General features: G+C 46.1%; 1 protein-coding gene across 8 annotated transcripts in view; it reads left to right on the top strand.

Annotated features, from left to right (window-relative positions):
- OSBPL3 (oxysterol binding protein like 3) overlaps positions 1-17919 on the top strand; it is a 911347-nt gene that overhangs the window by 861426 nt on the left and 32002 nt on the right. For 7 of the 8 annotated variants that reach the window (XM_069211408.1, XM_069211401.1, XM_069211406.1 and 4 more), the window contains one exon: positions 5932-6054. In XM_069211408.1, coding sequence (XP_069067509.1) covers positions 5932-6054 — 123 coding nt within the window. Of the gene's footprint in view, positions 1-5931; positions 6059-17919 lie in introns of those variants that run through there. The other variant, XM_069211407.1, reaches the window with a different exon arrangement.

Genomic DNA, 17919 nt, shown 5'->3' with positions numbered 1-17919 from the left:
CAGCCATTTTTCTTTATGTTTTACTCTGTAACTTTTTCCTGCGATGTCAGATTTCTGAAAGCAATATACCGTTTTGTCTGCTGGACTCTTCTGGTTGCGGGGATATAAAGGGCTTGTAGGTTCATCAAGAACCCTAGGTACCCAGAGCCAATAAATAAGCTGCACCCTGCAGTTGGTTTTCATTCTATACTGGGTATACAGCAATTCATTTGCTGAAATATGAAGAGTGAAAAAGAGGTATCAAGAAAACCTTTGCATTTCCAAAATGAGATCAAGATAAGGTTTTGAGGAGCAGTGGTTATTTGCACATCGCTGAATTCCGAGGTGCCCATACTAGCATGTGAATTGCAGGGCATTTCTCAAATAGACGTCTTTTTTACACACTCTCTTATATTTGGAAGGAAAAAATGTAGAGAAAGATAAGGGGCAATAACACTTGTTTTGCTATTCTGTGTTCCCCCAAGTCTCCCGATAAAAATGATACCTCACTTGTGTGGGTAGGCCTAGTGCCCGCGACAGGAAATGCCCCAAAACACAACATGGACACATCCTATTTTTTGTATAGAAAACACAGCTGTTTTTTCCAAAGTGCCTACCTGTAGATTTTGGCCTCTAGCTCAGCCGGCACATAGGGAAACCTACCAAACCTGTGCATTTCTGAAAACTAGAGACCTAGGGGAATCCAAGGAGGGGTGACTTGCGGGGCTCGGACCAGGTTCTGTTACCCAGAATCCTTTGCAAACCTCAAAAAGTGGCTAAAAAAACAAGTTTTCCTCACATTTCGGTGACAGAAAGTTCTGGAATCTGAGAGGAGCCACAAATTTCCTTCCACCCGGCGTTCCCCCAAGTCTCCCGATAAAAATGATACCTCACTTGTGTGGGTAGGCCTAGCGCCCGCGACAGGAAACGCCCCAAAGCGCAACGTGGACACATCAACATTTTTGGAAGAAAACAGAGGTGTTTTTTGAGAAGTGCCTACCTGTAGATTTTGGCCTGTAGCTCAGCCGGCACCTAGGGAAACCTACCAAACCTGTGCATTTCTGAAAACTAGAGACCTAGGGCAATCCAAGGAGGGGTGACTCGCGGGGCTCGGACCAGGTTCTGTTACCCAGAATCCTTTGCAAACCTCAAAAAGTGGCTAAAAAACAAGTTTTCCTCAGATTTCGGTGACAGAAAGTTCTGGAATCTGAGAGGAGCCACAAATTTCTTTCCACCCGGCGTTCCCCCAAGTCTCCCGATAAAAATGATACCTCACTTGTGTGGGTAGGCCTAGCGCCCGAGACAGGAAATGCCCCAAAACAGAACGTGGACACATCACATTTTTTCATAGAAAACAGTGCCTACCTGTGGATTTTGGCCTCTAGCTCAGCCGGCACCTGGGGAAACCTAGCAAACAAGCACATTTTTGTAAACTAGAAACCCAGGGGAATCCAAGATGAGGTGACTTGTGGGGCTCGGACCAGGTTCTGTTACCCAGAATCCTTTGCAAACCTCAAAATGTGGCTAAAATACCACGTTTTCCACACATTTCGGTGACAGAAAGTTCTGGAATCTGAGGGGAGCCACAAATTTCCTTCCACCCAGCGTTCCCCCAAGTCTCCCGATAAATATGATACCTCACTTGTGTGGTTAGGCCTGGTGCCTGCGACAGGAATAGATCACACAACGGTCAATGTTGGTCCTTACGTGAGGCAGCTGTTGACCCTGGGGTGATCCATTCCTGACACAGGCACTAGGTGTAGGCACTCAAGTGGGGTAGTGTTTTTATCAGGACAGGTGAGGAGTCACTGGGTGGTAGGAATGTTGTGGATCCCAGCATATTCCTGTAGTTTGTGTGACAGAAATGCAAGAAAAATAGAGTTTTTTCTCAACATTTCAGCTTTGCAGGGTATTCTGGGTAAGAAAACTTTGGGGAATCCACACAAGTCACACCTCTGTGGACTCCCCCGAATGTCTAGTTTCCAGAAATGTTTGGGTTTAGTGTGTTTCTCTATATGGCCGCCGAATCCAGGACCAAAAACACAGGTGCCTGCCTTATAAAACCAGTTTGTTTTGCCATAGACAATTTTGATGTCTCCACAATATGATTTGGGTGGTGGAATTTGGGGCTGAACTAAATTGGTGAGCTCCCAAGAGAGCACTCTCTCTCTGCTTGTCGCCGCATTCACCTGCTCTCTGGGTTGGCCTAACCCACTATTACCCAGTTGCACGAACAGCTTGCGAAGGGACAGCAGGACTGTCCTCATCACCTCCCTCATTATGTACTGGAAGAGGAGTTTTCGAATGGGACTCCTCTGACTGAAAAATCACTCCCAGAGTCTGCGCCATTGTCCTATCCCTCAGATGCTGTCTCAGTATCTGATGTCTCAGTCTCTGATCCTATGTCAGAGCGGTCCTCTATAACCCGAGTGCAGGCAGCAGTCATCCATCAAGATGCCATCTCTGCTATTGGCTAAACTGTTGCTCTAAAACACTAGCCTACGTAGACAGTCACAAAATCGCTGGTGTGTGTGAGATACGTGCAACAGTAGAGGCCACCTTACCTGCGCTTCTTCCCTCAATCAGCACGTACTTTCAAGACACTCAAAAAACACCTTGTCACATACCATTCGTCACAGTCTTTAGCACCTCCTGCGCCCAGTCCAACAATCATTATTGGTGCTCCCACTCCCTCCTCCTCGGATTCCCTCATTACCACCCAGCAAAAGTGCCCTTCATCTCTCCATAGACTTTACTAATGTACTCAGCTATTTACATAAAATACAGATGTGCTCTTTGCAGTAGGCATATAAACCTTCTGCGCTTCTTTATGGCACTAAAACTGCCACTAGACAAGTCGGACCCTTTTCCCCCCAGGGAAACCACACACATATTGACAAAAGTGATGTATATATGACAGCCAACCACCTGAAACTCAACTCAAGCAAAACCGAAATAATCCTCTTTGGCCCTCACCAAAAAAACCTGGGACCCCCCATGGTGGCCCACCACGCTAGGCCCTGCACCCACCCCCGCCAACTACGCACGCAACCTCAGCATCATCCTAGACTCCTCCCTCTCTATGACCCAACAAATCAACGCTCTTACCTCCTCATGCTTCAACAAACTCCGTATACTGAAAAACATTAAAATGGATCCCCACAGAGACCAGAAAAACTGTCACTCACGCACTCATCAGCAGCAGGCTTGATTACAGAAACGCCCTCTACGCCGGCACCACTCTAAAACTCAAGTGCAAACTACACGCATCCAGAACTCAGCAGCACGACTCATCCTCGACCTCCACCGACACGAACACATCTCTCCACACCTCAAATCCCTCCACTGGCTCCCCATTGACAAAAGGATCACCTTCAAGATCCTCATCCTCACACACAAATCACTCCACAACACAGGCCCTGACTACCTCAACGAGAGTCACCTTCCACACCCCCACACGAAACGTCCGTTCAGCTGACCTCTCTCTCGCCTCTGACCCCCGCATCAAACACACCACCACCGGGGGCAGATCCTTCTCCTACATTGCACCCAAAACATGGAACGCACTCACAACCCACATTCGCAAGACCCAAAACCTACTTCTTTTCAGGAAGGGCCTCAAAACCTGGCTTTTTGAACAGTGAACCTCCTAGCCCCTTTCCCTCCCCCCCGTCCCCCCCCCAGCGCCTTGAGACCCTCACAGGTGAGTAGCGCGCTTTATAAATCTCTTTGATACAGATCTACCTATATATATATATATATAAATATATATCTACATAGATATATCTATAGATATATCCATGTACCTAGATATATCTATCTACATAGATATATATATATAGATATATACATATATTTTTTTTTAGTTGTTGTATGGTTTCCTTGGGGGCCAAAATGGCCCCCAGGGAAACCCTACAACATCTAAAAAAAAAATTGCCCCCACAGGGGGTCACCCTGCCCACGGGCGACCCCCTGTCATTTCATTTTTTTTTTAATTTAATTTTTTTTTTGAAAAAAAAAAAAAATCCCCTGGGGGGGGGGGGCGCGATCGCGCCCCCCCCCCCTCCCCAGGGGGCACCTGCCTTTTTATTTTTTTAGGAAAATTATCCGGGGGGGGGCGGCCCGTTTTCCGGGGGGGGGCTGCCCCCCAAAAGTGAAATCCCTGGTGTCTAGTGGGGTTTCCTGGCCCCCGATCGCAGCTGTGCTGCGATCGGGGGCCAGGAAACCGTTTCAGAAGGCCTCATAAGAAAGGGGAGACTCTCCCCTTTCTTACGAGGCCTTCTGAAACTGTTTCTGGCCCCCGATCGCAGCACAGCTGCGATCGGGGGCCAGAAACAGTTTCAGAAGGCCTCGTAAGAAAGGGGAGAGTCTCCCCTTTCTTACGAGGCCTTTTCAAAATGTTTCCTGACCCCCCCGATCGCAGCTGTGCTGCGATCGGGGGAGCCAGGAAACCTGAAAGTGTTTCCTGGCCCCCTATCGCAGCACAGCTGCGACCGGGGGCCAGGAAACACTTTCAGGAAGGCCTCGTAAGAAAGGGGAGACTCTCCCCTTTCTTACGAGGCCTTCCCGAACGTGAAAAAGGCCGTTTTCCCCATGAAAGCAGGAAGCGGCCGCAAGGCTGCTTCCTGCTTTCATGGGGAAAACACCTTTGCAACGTCAGCGCGCCTCGCGGCGCGCTGACGTCACAAAGGGGCGGGTGGGGGGCGGGGGGAGACACGGTAGCTTCCGTGTCTCCCGGGGGGGGGGAAAAAATAAAAAATAAATCCTCGGGTGCGACGCACCCGAGGATTTATTAATGCCCTTCCTGGTGTCGGCCACTGGCATTTAAGAGGTTAACACAGTTGGCCTCATATTGTGACTTTTATTTCTAATTGGGATATGTGCCCAGAGATACATTATAATCGTGCTATGTTGACAGCGTGTGTTGAATGCAATCTTTTTATACATACACTGTGTGTGAAGTCTTGTTTGTGCTGCACATTGTGGCTGTGGCGGGGAAGTGATGTCTTTCCTTTGCACCTTGCCTCTGTGGTAAGCCTGATTGCCCTGTGCACAGGTTATACAGTGAATGTAATCACCCACACTTGACTGGAGTGGCGGGTTTTGCCTGGGTGGGGCCCTGCTTTAGCCATCTAGAACATACCGCCTCCAACAAAGGAATAGCCAGAAAATGTAAATACCCCCACAACCCTCCCCCCCCCCCAGTTTGAACTAAAGTTTTGGCACCAAGCAAGCAAAGCAAGTGAGCCCAACTCTCTCCAGAAGAGCTCCCTTGTCTCTTCGGTTCAAACATCTACCCATTCATCCTTCCATCCACCCACTGATAATCACTATTTCACCCTTACCTTCTGTCAGCCATTCTTTCCTACATTAATCAATTTGTTCCACATCCCCATCTCTGCATCCATTCTGCCATTCATCAAGCATACATCCACTCTGTCATTCATTCACTCATCTTTTCACCCACTCGACCTTCCATCCCTTACTCTGCAATTTTTTCACCTGTCCATCCACCTATCGATCCGTTTACCCTGCCATACTTTCATCTGTTCATTCATTCACCATGTATCCATCCTTTTATTCTGTCATCCTTTCACCTCTCCTATCCTTTCACCTCTCAATCTATCCATCCATTGACCCTCTCACTAATCTCTACCCACTCATTCACCAACTCTGCTTGATGTCAAATTGATACTGAACTCCATTACAACATTAATTATGAGCCTTTGCCTACGAGTTGCGGGTGGGGTGGAGCTTTAAATAATCCTACACCCGCTCTAGCTGGTAAGGTTGGGGTGGGGGAGAGGGGTTGGGTTATGACGCACCTGAGCTTTATACCGATCGAGTATCTCCGTGTTAAAAGAGCAGTACAAGCTATTTTTGTCACAAAACATCCCTTGCGGTAATGACATGATGTATGTTTCCCATTAAGATCAGTATTTTTTCTTGTAGGTTTCTAGAAGAAGGGGATATCGAGAGTGCTGAAATACAAAAACAAAGAATTGAACAGCAGCAAAGGGAAAGGCGAAAGGAATTGGAAGAAAATAACTTGGAGCACCAACCTCGATTTTTTAGGTAACATTGCTCCCATGATGAATTACATTTGTGCTATCCACGCTTATACCGAAGCTGTGAATGTTTGATAATATATTTCTTTAATAACATTGATACTTTTAATCACCGGTTTTCCCCAGAGGGCTCTGCAAAATTTGGTATCTTCACTAAACATCATATTATTAACTTATTTTGTTTGCATAATTATTTGTATCCGGAGACAGTTACATATGCAAACAGCATAAAATATAGTATTTTTGTATTGTGTGGGCACAATCTTTTGTAGATACATGGCAAAATAGTTGTCGTCACCTTTTGACAAATACTTTACATGAGAGCATTTCAAGGGGCAGTTCTTGGGTAAAGTATTTTATGAGTGTACCAAGCACCTAGATATTATTTGCGTGATCTAGGGTATTGTACGGTGAAGGGGACACATAGAAACAACTTGCCTCTTTGGTATTCTTGCACACCCAGCAATGTTACAGAGCATTGAAACCATACGTTTGCCAGAATGAATGAGGGTCATCGTAGCAGGGGTAACAGTTTCTTGACAGTAGCATATTAGTGCATACAAATCGAGCTGCACCCCGAACTCATGCTGTAAACGTATGTATTAAGTGTTCTCAAAGAGCAGTACTTACACACCAGTGTGCTACATTTTCACCGAATTTTGAAAGTGGCAGATTGCACGCACGTTTTTAACCTCTTCACTGCCAGGCCTTTTCCCCCTCAGGTGCCAGGCCTTTTTTTGGCTGGCTGGGGCAGTTCGCGCCTAGGCCCGCTTAACTTTTTGTCCACATAAGCTACCCACGCCAAATTTGCGTCCTTTTTTTCCAACATCCTAGGGATTCTAGAAGTATGCAGAGTTTGTGGGTTCTCTTGGAGGAGACCAAGAAATTAGCCAAAAATCAGTGAAAATTTAGTTTTCAAACACAATTGGGGCATTTTACTGGGACATACCCCATTTTTATTACTATATTTTGTGCTTTTAGCCTCCTTCCAGTTATTGACAGAAATGGGTGTGACACCAATGCTGGATCCCAGAAAGCTAAATATTTCTGAAAAATAGACAAAATTCTGAATTCAGTAGGGGGTCATTTGTGAAGATCCTACAAGGTTTTCCTACAGAAAACAACAGCTGAAATAAAAAAAAAAGATCGAAATTGAGCTAAAAAAAACGGCCATTTTTTTCCACTTTTTACTCTTTTTCCCGCGATGTCAGATTTTTTTAAAGAAATATACTGTTACGTCTGTTGGACTCTTCTGGTTGCAGGGATATATAGGGCTTGTAGGTTCATCAAGAACCCTGGGTACCCAGAGCCAAAAAATGAGCTGCACCTTGCAATGGGTTTTCATTGTATACCGGGTATACAGCAATTCATTTGCTGAAATATAAAAATTGAAAAATAGGTATCAAGGAAACCTTTGTATTTCCAAAAAGGGCACAAGATAAGGTGTTGAGAAGCAGTGGCTATTCGCACATTTCTGAATTCCGGGGTCCCCATATTAGCATGTGAATTACAGTGCATTTCTCAAATAGACATCTTTTTTACACACTGTCTTCCATTTGGAAGGAAAAATGTAGAGAAAGACAAGGGGTAATAACACCTGTTATTCTATTCTGTGTTCCCCTAAGTCTCCTAATAAAAATGGTACCTCAATTGTGTGGGTAGGTCTAGTGCCTGCAACAGGAAACGCAACATGGACACATCACATTTTTACATTGAAATCTGACGTGTTTTTTGCGAAGTGCCTAGATGTGGATTTTGGCATCTAGCTCAGCCGGCACCTAAGGAAACTTACCAAACCTGTGTATTTGTGAAAACTAGACACCTGAGGGAATCCAAGATGAGGTGACTTGTGGGGCTCTCACCCGGATCTGTTACCCAGAATCCTTTGCAAGCCTCAACATTTGGCAAAAAAAAAAACACATTTTCCCTCACATTTCGGTGATAGAAAGTTCTGGAATCTAAGAGGAGACACACATTTCCTTCCACCCAGCATTCCCCCAAGTCTCCTGATAAAAATGGTACCTCGCCTGTGTGGGCAGACCTAGTGCCCGCAAAAGGAAAGGCCCCAAAACACTATGTGGACACATCAAAATTATCAAATACAAAACTACCTGTTTTTGTAGGGGCGAGAGGGGCACCTGCGTTTTTGGTCCTGGGCTCAGCAGCCATATAGGGAAACCTTTCAAACACAAACATTTCTGCAAACTAGACACCCGAGAGAGTCCAGGGAGATGTGACTTGTGTGGATCGGCCAGTGTTTTCTTACCCAGAATCCTCAGCAAACCTCAAATTTAACTACATAATCACATTTTCCCTACATTTCTATGTGGGATCAGCGCACCAAGACAAATTTCCTACCACACAACATTCCCCTCAGTCTCCCGGTACAAAATGATACCACTTGTGTAGGTGGGCCAAGTGCCTGTGGCAGGGAAGAGTTAAAAACATGTCGAAATTGAGTGGGAACCAAAGCGGGTCCAAAAGGGCAGTTTGAAAACAAAAATTTTTAGGCTGACAAGCGGGGCAGAATTTTTATCGGTATAGATGCAACAATGCTGGGTGGTAGGAAATTTGTGGATTCCTGCAAATTCCGGAAGGTTCCATCACAAAAATGTGGGATCAATGTGTGATTTCCAGCAAAGTTGGAGGCTTGCAGGGCCTTGTGGGTAAGAAAATGGTGCAGGGTGTATGTGAAGCACACCACCCTGGACTCACTCAGGTGCTTAGTTTTAAGGTGTGTCTAGGTCTTGTGGATATTTCTTCATGGCAGCATCCCAAAGTCCAAAAAGTGCAGCCCTCACCATTCCAAGTGGGACAGTTTTGAGTTAGACAAGCTCTCATGGCCCAAATGTAAATACAAAACCCAAAATAATCAAATGCCCTGTTGCTTGACGTGGTATACAATGTTTTAGTGTGCATGGGAGAGCTGAAAGACTGTTACCCCCTTCAGTTGGGGCGGGGGCATAACCATACCCATACTGGTTGGTAGCCACCACCCCACTATATATATATATATATTTTTTTTTATTCCCTGGCATCTAGTAGGCTTTCTGCCCACCCCCTCGGGGAGTGGATTGAGAGGTAATTGCCCTATCTGCCCACCGGTGGTCAGAACAACTTTGGCCCCATTTATTTGGGGTGGGGGTATGTCTATACCCCCACCTTCTTGTTTTTTTCCCTGGTGGGCTTCTGTCCCCCTTGGGGGCAGGTGGGCCTTCAAAAAATTGGCCGATCTGCCCCACAGGGGGCATATATGGGTAAAAGTAATGGGCCCCCATGGGGAGCAACCCTTGCTCAAGGGGTTGCCCCCGTAACAAAATGCACACATACACACACAAACCAATCCCTGGTGCCAGAGTGGTTTCTGCCCCCCCCTAATAGAAATAGGCTGATCTGCCCCCACGGGGGGCAGAAATGGCCTAAAATAAATGTGTCCCCACATGGGAGCAACCCTTGCCTAAGGGGTCGCTCCTCGTGTGTGAAATTGGTGCAAGAAAAGAAATCCCTGGTGCCTAGTGGTTTCAGCCCCCATATGGGGGCAGAAATGGCCTAAAATAAATTTGCCCTCCAGGGGAACGACCCTTGCCTAAGGGGTCACCCTCCTTGCATGAAATTGACACCCAAAAAAAATCCCTGGTGTCTAGTGGTTTCTGTCCCTTTGGGGGCAGATTTAGCCTAATAAAAATAGGCCGATCTGTCCCCAAGGGAGGCAGAAATGGCCTAAAAAGATTTTTCCCCCCAGGGGAGCAACCCTTGCCCAAGGGGTCGCTCCCCACCGAAATTTTTTTTATCCCTGGTGCCTGAAGGCTTCTGCCACCCCTGGGGACTGATCGGCCTAATTACAATAGGAAGGAATGGCCTAAAACAAATTGCCCCCACCAGTTGAGGGACCCTTGCCTAAGGGGTCGCTCCCTTCACGTGAAACTGACCTAAAAAAAAAAATCCCTGGTGTCTAGTGGTTTTGGGGGCAGATTGGCCTAATAAAAATAAAAATAGGCCGATCTGCCCCCAAGGGGGGCAGAAATGGGTTAAAGTTAATTTTGCCTCCAGGGGTCGCTCCTCACATCTAAAAAGAAAAAAAAGAAATCCCTGGTGTTGAGTGGTTTCTTCCCCACATTGGTGGCAGGAAAGGCCTTGAAATGATTTCCCCCCCAAGAAGCGGCCCTTGCCCAAGGGGCTGCTCCCCTTAATCACAAATACAAAAAAAAACTCCTTGGTGTCTAGTGGGCATTTCTGCTGCCCGATTGCATGTTGAGAGAGACATCAAAGGAAAAGAAAGGCTTTTCTCTCTCTTGCCCCCTCCACGTGATAGAAGGAGAAATGCTAAAGCATTTCTCTTCCGATCCACGCTGGAGGCTCAGCTTCCAATGCGCTGGGGGCAGCATCTGATTTCCCTTCCACCCTTGTCCTGGGTGCGTAGAGGCGAGGCTCATGGGGGGAGCGCTAGTTCTCCCCCAATGAGCAGGTCCAAGGACGTAAAGGTTCCGGGTACGTCCTTGGCCGCAAAGGGGTTAAAGCAGAATGCAATGCTAGTTGTTTGCTTACGGGGCAGATTCAGCTAAAAACACATCCATATCTGCTTGGCAAGCTGACAAGAAAAAAAGGCCTTTTGCTTTGCCATAACACCGGAAACCACTCTTGTTCATACTGCCCCATCTCTAAGACTGCAAAAGTGTTTGGGGAGGCCCAGGCTCTCTATTGTTTGCTTGACACATTTTGATTATTTGAGGGTAGCCAATTAGAATTACTTTTACCACATCTAGTTTAGTAGTGCTGCTGTCAACCATTTAGAAGAAGTCTCTGTGGCTAACCCCTTATCAGCTGCTGAGAACCCATTACGCATTGTCCTGTTCCTGCCCACCCATCCATTTATGGACGATACATAATGGGATAGGTGAGCTTCTATTTTTTTTAAGGTTTTGTAGAACGCTGTGAGATATCACAAGTCTATTCAGGCTTTTGTTCTCAGTACTAGGTAAGCGAAAGCACATCACAGAAATGGCAGATTTTCCCTGAGATTTCCTTCGATATGCTGTTGTAGTGCTTTTCCTCTTGCAAATCCTGGGTGCGTAAAGTGCTGTCTGGTTAATTGAAATCCACAAATGAGGCCAGGCATCAAATCAATACATCTAAATAAAGTGAAGCACATAAGGCTCCACAAGGAAGACAGAGTGGTTATGCTTTCAAAACATAAAGTTTATTAAAGGTTAATAAAGGTGTGCCAAATCCAAAATCATCAAGTTAGTGTTAAAACATGAATGCATTTAGTAATTATGAAGTTGTAATCAGTCAAAGTCGGATAAATGAGAGGATAAATAAGCATAACGTTTTCTTATCGATTCTCCGATAAAGAGAGCACACTATTCTGCTTTAAGTTGTCTCAAAGTGGAAAAAGCATGTCTGAAGTATATGGCTGAGCTGTATTTTACTCTGTTCTAGCATAATACACCTAATTCTAACATTGGATACACCTATACATGGTTCCCATAAAACTCTCTAATCAGGTTAAGGCACACAGTGATAATCACCCAATATTTTCTCAGGATCATTTACAATAAGGTTCCTCTAAACGAACTTCAACCTTAGTTATCGGCAACATAACAAAATACCTTTGACCAGCCCGTACTCTGCAGGAGCACTGAAACAGCTTGTTAACACATTCTACAGTTCTAATGTTAAATAAAGCATTTCAGTTGAGAAAGAAAGACCACATCATAATTGTAAATGTAGAGTAAGATTCTCCTAAAATAAAGAAATACATCTGATGTGAAGATAGATGATAACCAACCGTTAGCCATTTTACACACAGGCCTACGTCAGCTATGGTCAATCTTAACGTGAATAATACACAGTTAATTCAATGGCATGTGCACACGTTAATGTCGATATAATGCAAAAGATTTAATATGAAAAACAGCATCCTTAGTCCTCCCTCTGGTGACTCTGGGAATCAACAAACATTACACCAACTTTGCTTTTTAATTCTCCCCTTACACAACAGTTGTAAAAATTTGCAGCTTTTGTCTATATTCCTCTAGATCAGGTGTCTCCAATCACCAGTCAACCACAAACTACTTGTAGCAGTAGACACCTTCAGAGTAGCCCACAGCTTTGAGTTCATTTATTAATAAGCACAGGTCACACTTTCCTTTTGAAGTTAAGGGAAAACTGTGTTTATTTGCACATTATTATCTTCAAGATGCAGAGAGCAGGGCTTGTTATTGAGCAGTGCTGGAGGCAGATTTATGACCCATTATGGAGCACAGAGGTGAAGAACTAAACCACTGAAGTATTTAAAAAGTAAAAGTCCTTGTCAACTTGATATTGGAGTGTGAGAACAAAAGGCTGTTTCTGAATGATTTTAAATGTGAGACAATTAAAATGAAGAGTTAGCTTCATAATTAAGCAAACGTTTTATTTTTATTTTCTCCCTTTTCAAAATGTCGCTTTAACAAACAGCAGACCTCTTGATCCTAGTGGCCAGTAGACACTGTGCCATATTAAGAACTGAAAAATAGTCATTGTTTTAAAATGAGAGAAATTTAAATTTAAATAATGAGTATTATGGAATCCATATGAACGTAAACGTAACTCTTCAGTGTAATTTTCTCCCATTTCAAAGTGTTGCATTTACTCAAAGCAGGCCTCTTGGCCCCAGTGGCTGGTAGACAGTGTCATATTTATAACTGAAAAACAAGCATATTTTTTTAAGTGTGAAGTGAAAAGTGCAGATTTTTTTTCCATATCATGAACATTTTCTCAGAACAATTTTCTGCACTTTAAATTTCTCCTATTTTGTATGTAATCATGCCACATATGGCAAAATGTATGTCCTATGCCACAAGAACATACGACATAGGCTCTCATTCACCCATACACATATATGCCTTTCATCAGCAAACGTCATATATCCCCCAAAGACTATGCTGTCACCGACATACATGGCAGCCCTGTCATAGTGTCCGTAGTCAAACATTTTGTTCAATCCATGGTATCTGGCTTTGTGGACATTAGGCTTAGAGGCAATGAAGCTGGGCTTGGGTGTGTCTGGTAACGCTGCACAAGTTGATTGCAACTCCCTATGATTTTCACTACTAAGAAGTAGCTCTCACTATAGAAAAGGTTGGAGAGCTCTACTCTAGATCTACACGAACTGCTGGTTCGTTAAAACTAGGGCCCTAAAAGGGAAGTCCTGTTCCTCTAAATCAGTTTGCAGAGTGGAGAGACTAGTTGGGTTGGTAAGGAATCTGCAGCTGGAATATGTCTCTACCAGATAAGGTCTTACCAAAGAGAAGTAACTTGTTCATCTGATAGAAACTTCTTGTTGCAGATTTCTTAGAATGGATACCTAAGCAATACCATCCCTGGAGGTGGGTCTACACACTAATTTCATACTAGGAAGTCCTGCAGGACCGAATAGACCACATACCCATCCCTTTGATCCTGTCTGTCCAGGGATTAGTGTTTAGTGAACATGTGCGGTGAAGCTGCCTGACAAATGTCCCGGGCAGGAACGCCGCGTGCTAACGCAATGATTACAGCTGTTGCTCTGGTAGAGTGAGCCCATAGCAACCCGTAGCACATTATTAATGCAGGTAACAACCATTGAGATATGGTTCTCTTCTGCATTGCCCGACTCACAAACCCACCAAAGAGTTGATCATCCACCCTGAATTATTTTGTATCAAGTAGAACGCCAATGCTCTTTTTGTGTCCAGGTGATGGAGTCTCTTCTGTTCCTTAGAAGGATCTGGGTATGTGAAAAAAGTAGGCAACGTTTGGCCTACATGAAAGGGCATGGCCACTTTTTGGCAAAGAGGAAGCCCAGTTATGAAGTACCTGTAACGCCACTCTTGGACGCAGCGTCTCTTTCTGTCCTCGCAGATGAACACGCTTCTGACACTCGGAGCGCCGTTCCCCGCGTTTTTTGATTAAACATCCTGGGAAGCATATATTTTGCTCCAGGTCGCGCTACACTTACCTGTAGCCCTTTTGTCTTCTTTTTTGTTGTTGGTGGTGGTGGGTTTGTCTGGTCTTTTTTCCTGTCTCTGTCCATGTCGTGTCCATCTTGTCGTCTTCGTGTTTTTGTCCCAGCATGCTCTGTTTTTCTTTTATACTACTTTCTTTTTCCTATTCTGGTCTGTGGGCTCTTCCCAATTCAAGATGGTGTTCTTTCCTTTTCCTGTGATGTCACTTCCCTTTTCTCAGTATATAAGTCAGTCAGTCTTGTTCCACCTTCCTTCTGGTTGTGCTGTTCGCTCCTGTTCTTTGTTCCTGCTTTTTGCCTTGGAATATTTTGCCTGTTCTTTGTTCCTGCTTTTTTGCCTTGGTAGATTTTGCCTATTTTGTTCCAGTTGTCAAGTCCTGTTTTTTCTTGGTTTTCTTCAGGAGTTCCTGTTAGAGGTTTTTCCCCAGTGTTGTTTTTTTTTACCTCTGGTACTCCTTCTGGAGGGTACGGTCTGCTTTGGCGTAGCCTGTCAAGCGGCACCGTGACTACTAGAACTAGAAGGGGTCACCCTTATCTGGGAGTATCCAGAACCTGTAGAAGACCTTCTCTATTCGCCAACCCGATATCCAGAGGTGAGAAGTCCAGCGCAGTACGTAACAGTACCACTTTGTCAAGATAGATGGAAAGGTAGAGTGGATTAGATGACAATGCCTGCAGCTCACTCACCCAGCGGGCAGATGTAATGACCAAAAGGAAGGCTGTTTTTAGAGTCAGAAGCCTGAGAGGACAATTATGGAGCGGCTCAAAAGGAGCGCACATTAAGGAGGTAAGAACCACATTCAAATCCCATTGGGGATTATGAATGGTGATGGAGGAAACATATGGGTAAGACCCTTAAGGGACCTAATAACTATAGTAGACTTAAAGAGGATTGCTCAGGTAATCTCAGAAATGCAGAGATAGCAGACAAATAACCTTTGAGGGTGCCCAAAGCAGAGCCCTGCTTGGCCAAAGAAAGTATAAATAGGAGGACCTAGGAAAAAAGAGGCAGAGAGGGGTTCAACAGACTTGTCTGTGCACAATGCCACAAATTGGTTCCATCGACAGGCATATACTGTTTTGGTGGAGGGCCGCTTGGACGCCAAGATAAGGTTACAGACTTCATGATAAATGACATAAGCTGTCAACTGCCGCAACTCAGTCTCCATGCAAGAAGGCAGAGACCGGACAGGTTCTGATGGAGGAGCCTTCTCTGCTGCTGTGACAGAAGATCCTCTCGAGGGGGCAGTTTGATTGGAGGATCGATGGCCATGTTCAGCATCTCAGGATATTAGACTCTCTGTGCCCAGTCCGGAGCCACAAGGATTACTTGGGCCTGGCCGTTTTTGATCTTCTTGAGAACTCTGGGCAGAAGTGGTATGGGCAGAAAGGCGTACAGGAAGCCTAAGCATTGCCAAGCGAGTGCCGCCTTTGAAATGCCAATGTGCAAAACTGCTGATATTGCGCCTTATCTGCAGAGGCGAACAGATCTAACCAAGGTTTTTCCCACTGCTGAAAGAGAACTTGCGCCACCACAGGATGGAGATGCCATTCAAGATCGACCAGACATTGTCAGGTGAGTTTGTCTGCTCTGGCTTTCAGAGAGCCCGCCAGGTGATGAACCACCAGGGAAATGCCCTGATGTTTCAGCCATGTCCAAAGGTGCAGAGCCTCCTGACAAATGGTCCACGTCCCAACCCCGCCCTGCTTGTTGTGGTACCACATAGTGGTGGTGTTGTCCATGAACACCTGCACTACTTTCCCTTTGAGAGAGAGAAGGAATTCTTTCTATGCTAGTCTGATCGTCCTGAGCTCCAAAAGAATGATCCGTGTCCAGACTCCTCCCGAGGCCAGATGCCTCTGATCTCTGCCTTTCCCATGGGGCCACTCCCTCACAGGAGTGAAGCATCTCGCTTCTGTCAGATCTGTTGGGGAAGGCAGCAGCATCTGTCTCTGACTCGATCGCGGTTCAAAAGCCACCTTTGCAGATCCTGCACAGTTCCCTCTGAGATCTGGACCATGTTGGAGAGAATACCCTGATGATGCGCCCACCGGGAACTTCAGGTCACACTGCAAAGCCCACATTTGCCATTTGGCAAGTGTTACCAGCAGGATGCAGTGAGAATGAGGCCCAGCAGCCTCAGTCATTCTCACCGAAATCCAGTATAGAGGCTGAAATGTTGGTATCATAGCCTGACTATTCTGTACTTGCAGTTTGGGGGGATAAGCCTGAAACTGCACTGTGTCCAGAAAAGCTATGATGAAAGGGAGCATCTGAGAGGGAGTCAGGTGTGACTTTGGCACATGTATAGTGAACTCCAGCAAATGCAGGAGATCTGACGTATACTGGAGGTGGGAGACGACAACTTGGGGTGATCCCGCCTTCAACAGCCAGTCGTCGAGGTAGGTGAAGTCTGAAACCTCTGACATGGGCTGCAACAACTGCCATCACCTTGGTGAACACTTGAGGGGTGCTGGTAAGGCCAAAAGGGAGCACAGTGAATTGAAAATGCTTGTGGCCTACCGTGATCCGCAAGTAACATCTGTGGGCAGGCAGGATGGGAATATGGAAATAGGTGTCCTGCAAAACCAATGCGACCATCCAGTCTCCTGGTTCTTGGGCATATAGAACCTGAGCCAGAGTGAGCATTTTGAACTTCTCTTGCCTGAGGAAGAGATTGAGGGACCAAAGGTCTAGGAGAAGGCGAAAGTCCTTGTTCTCTTTGGGCACCAGAAAGTAGCAGGAGTAACAACCACGACTTCTTCTGGCACAGATACCCTCTCTGTCTCCCTTAGCCAAGAGAGCCATAACCTCCTCGCAGAGAATTGTCGGGGGATCCTTCATCATCCAATTATAGGATCGTGGCATGGAGGGTGGGGGTAGTCTCGAAGGGGAGGGAGTAGACCCTTTGAACTATTTGCAGAACCCACCTGTCTGGCGTGATGGACTGCCAGGAGCACAGGTGATGGCGAATCCTGCCTACGACTGGTCCTTGGTGGGGGAGCATCAGATCAGGAAAGTTTGGAGGCTGCAGTAGGGTGGGGGGGGCGGTGGACTAGCTAGACCACTGGCTCCCTGATGCAGGGAGACATTGGATCCCACGTCCCTGGCCATGCAGAGGTTGGGCAGCATGAGTGCCACTGTGGCTGGAGGGGAACGGATGTGGATTGGTGCCCACATCCATAGCCATGAAAGGGGCAAAAAGCAGACTAAGGGGGGGTGAGGGGCATCTGCGAGGCCCAAGGACCTGGCCGTAGCCCAGGACTCCTTAAAGCTCTCAAGCGCCGGGTCTGCTTGATCTCCAAAAAGACTGGTGCCATCAGAGGGCATGTCCATAAGGGTATATTGGACATCCCCCAAAAAGCCAGATAACCTCAACTGGGGTGGCACCTAAAGGCTACTGTCGATGCAACTGATCTGCCTATTGAGCTGCTCGTATACAGCCCACATCGTACTGTGAATTTCGCAGTCTGTTTCCCATCAGCAACAGCTTAGGAGATAATGGTCCGGGCCTCCTCCGGGATCTGTGGCAGCACCTGTGCAACCCTGTCAAAGTATGGGTGTAGCAGTCTGAAAGGTAAATGGTGTTCGCAGTGTGTAATGTCAGGCTGGAGGAAGAAAACATCTTCCCAAGCTGATCCAGCCTCTTGGATTCCCTATCCGTGAGTAAGGAAGGGACTGCGCCCCGGGGACGTTGAGGCTTAGATAACCAAGCTCTCAGGGGTCAGGTGTTGTATTAGGAACAGTGGGTCATTTAGAGCGGGTCTGTAGTGGTGGACCAGGTCCCCAGCAGGACATCACTGAGGACTTCATTAGAGGTCAAAAGAGGTTCAGAAGTAGAAGCCCCAGGCTGAAGCACCTCTGTCAGGAGGCGAGTCCTGATT

The sequence above is a fragment of the Pleurodeles waltl genome, chromosome 10, assembly GCF_031143425.1.
Source record: "Pleurodeles waltl isolate 20211129_DDA chromosome 10, aPleWal1.hap1.20221129, whole genome shotgun sequence".
Taxonomy (NCBI): Eukaryota; Metazoa; Chordata; class Amphibia; order Caudata; family Salamandridae; genus Pleurodeles; species Pleurodeles waltl.
The sequence above is the reverse complement of the archived record's forward strand: the minus strand, read 5'-3'. Positions and strand labels throughout refer to the sequence as shown.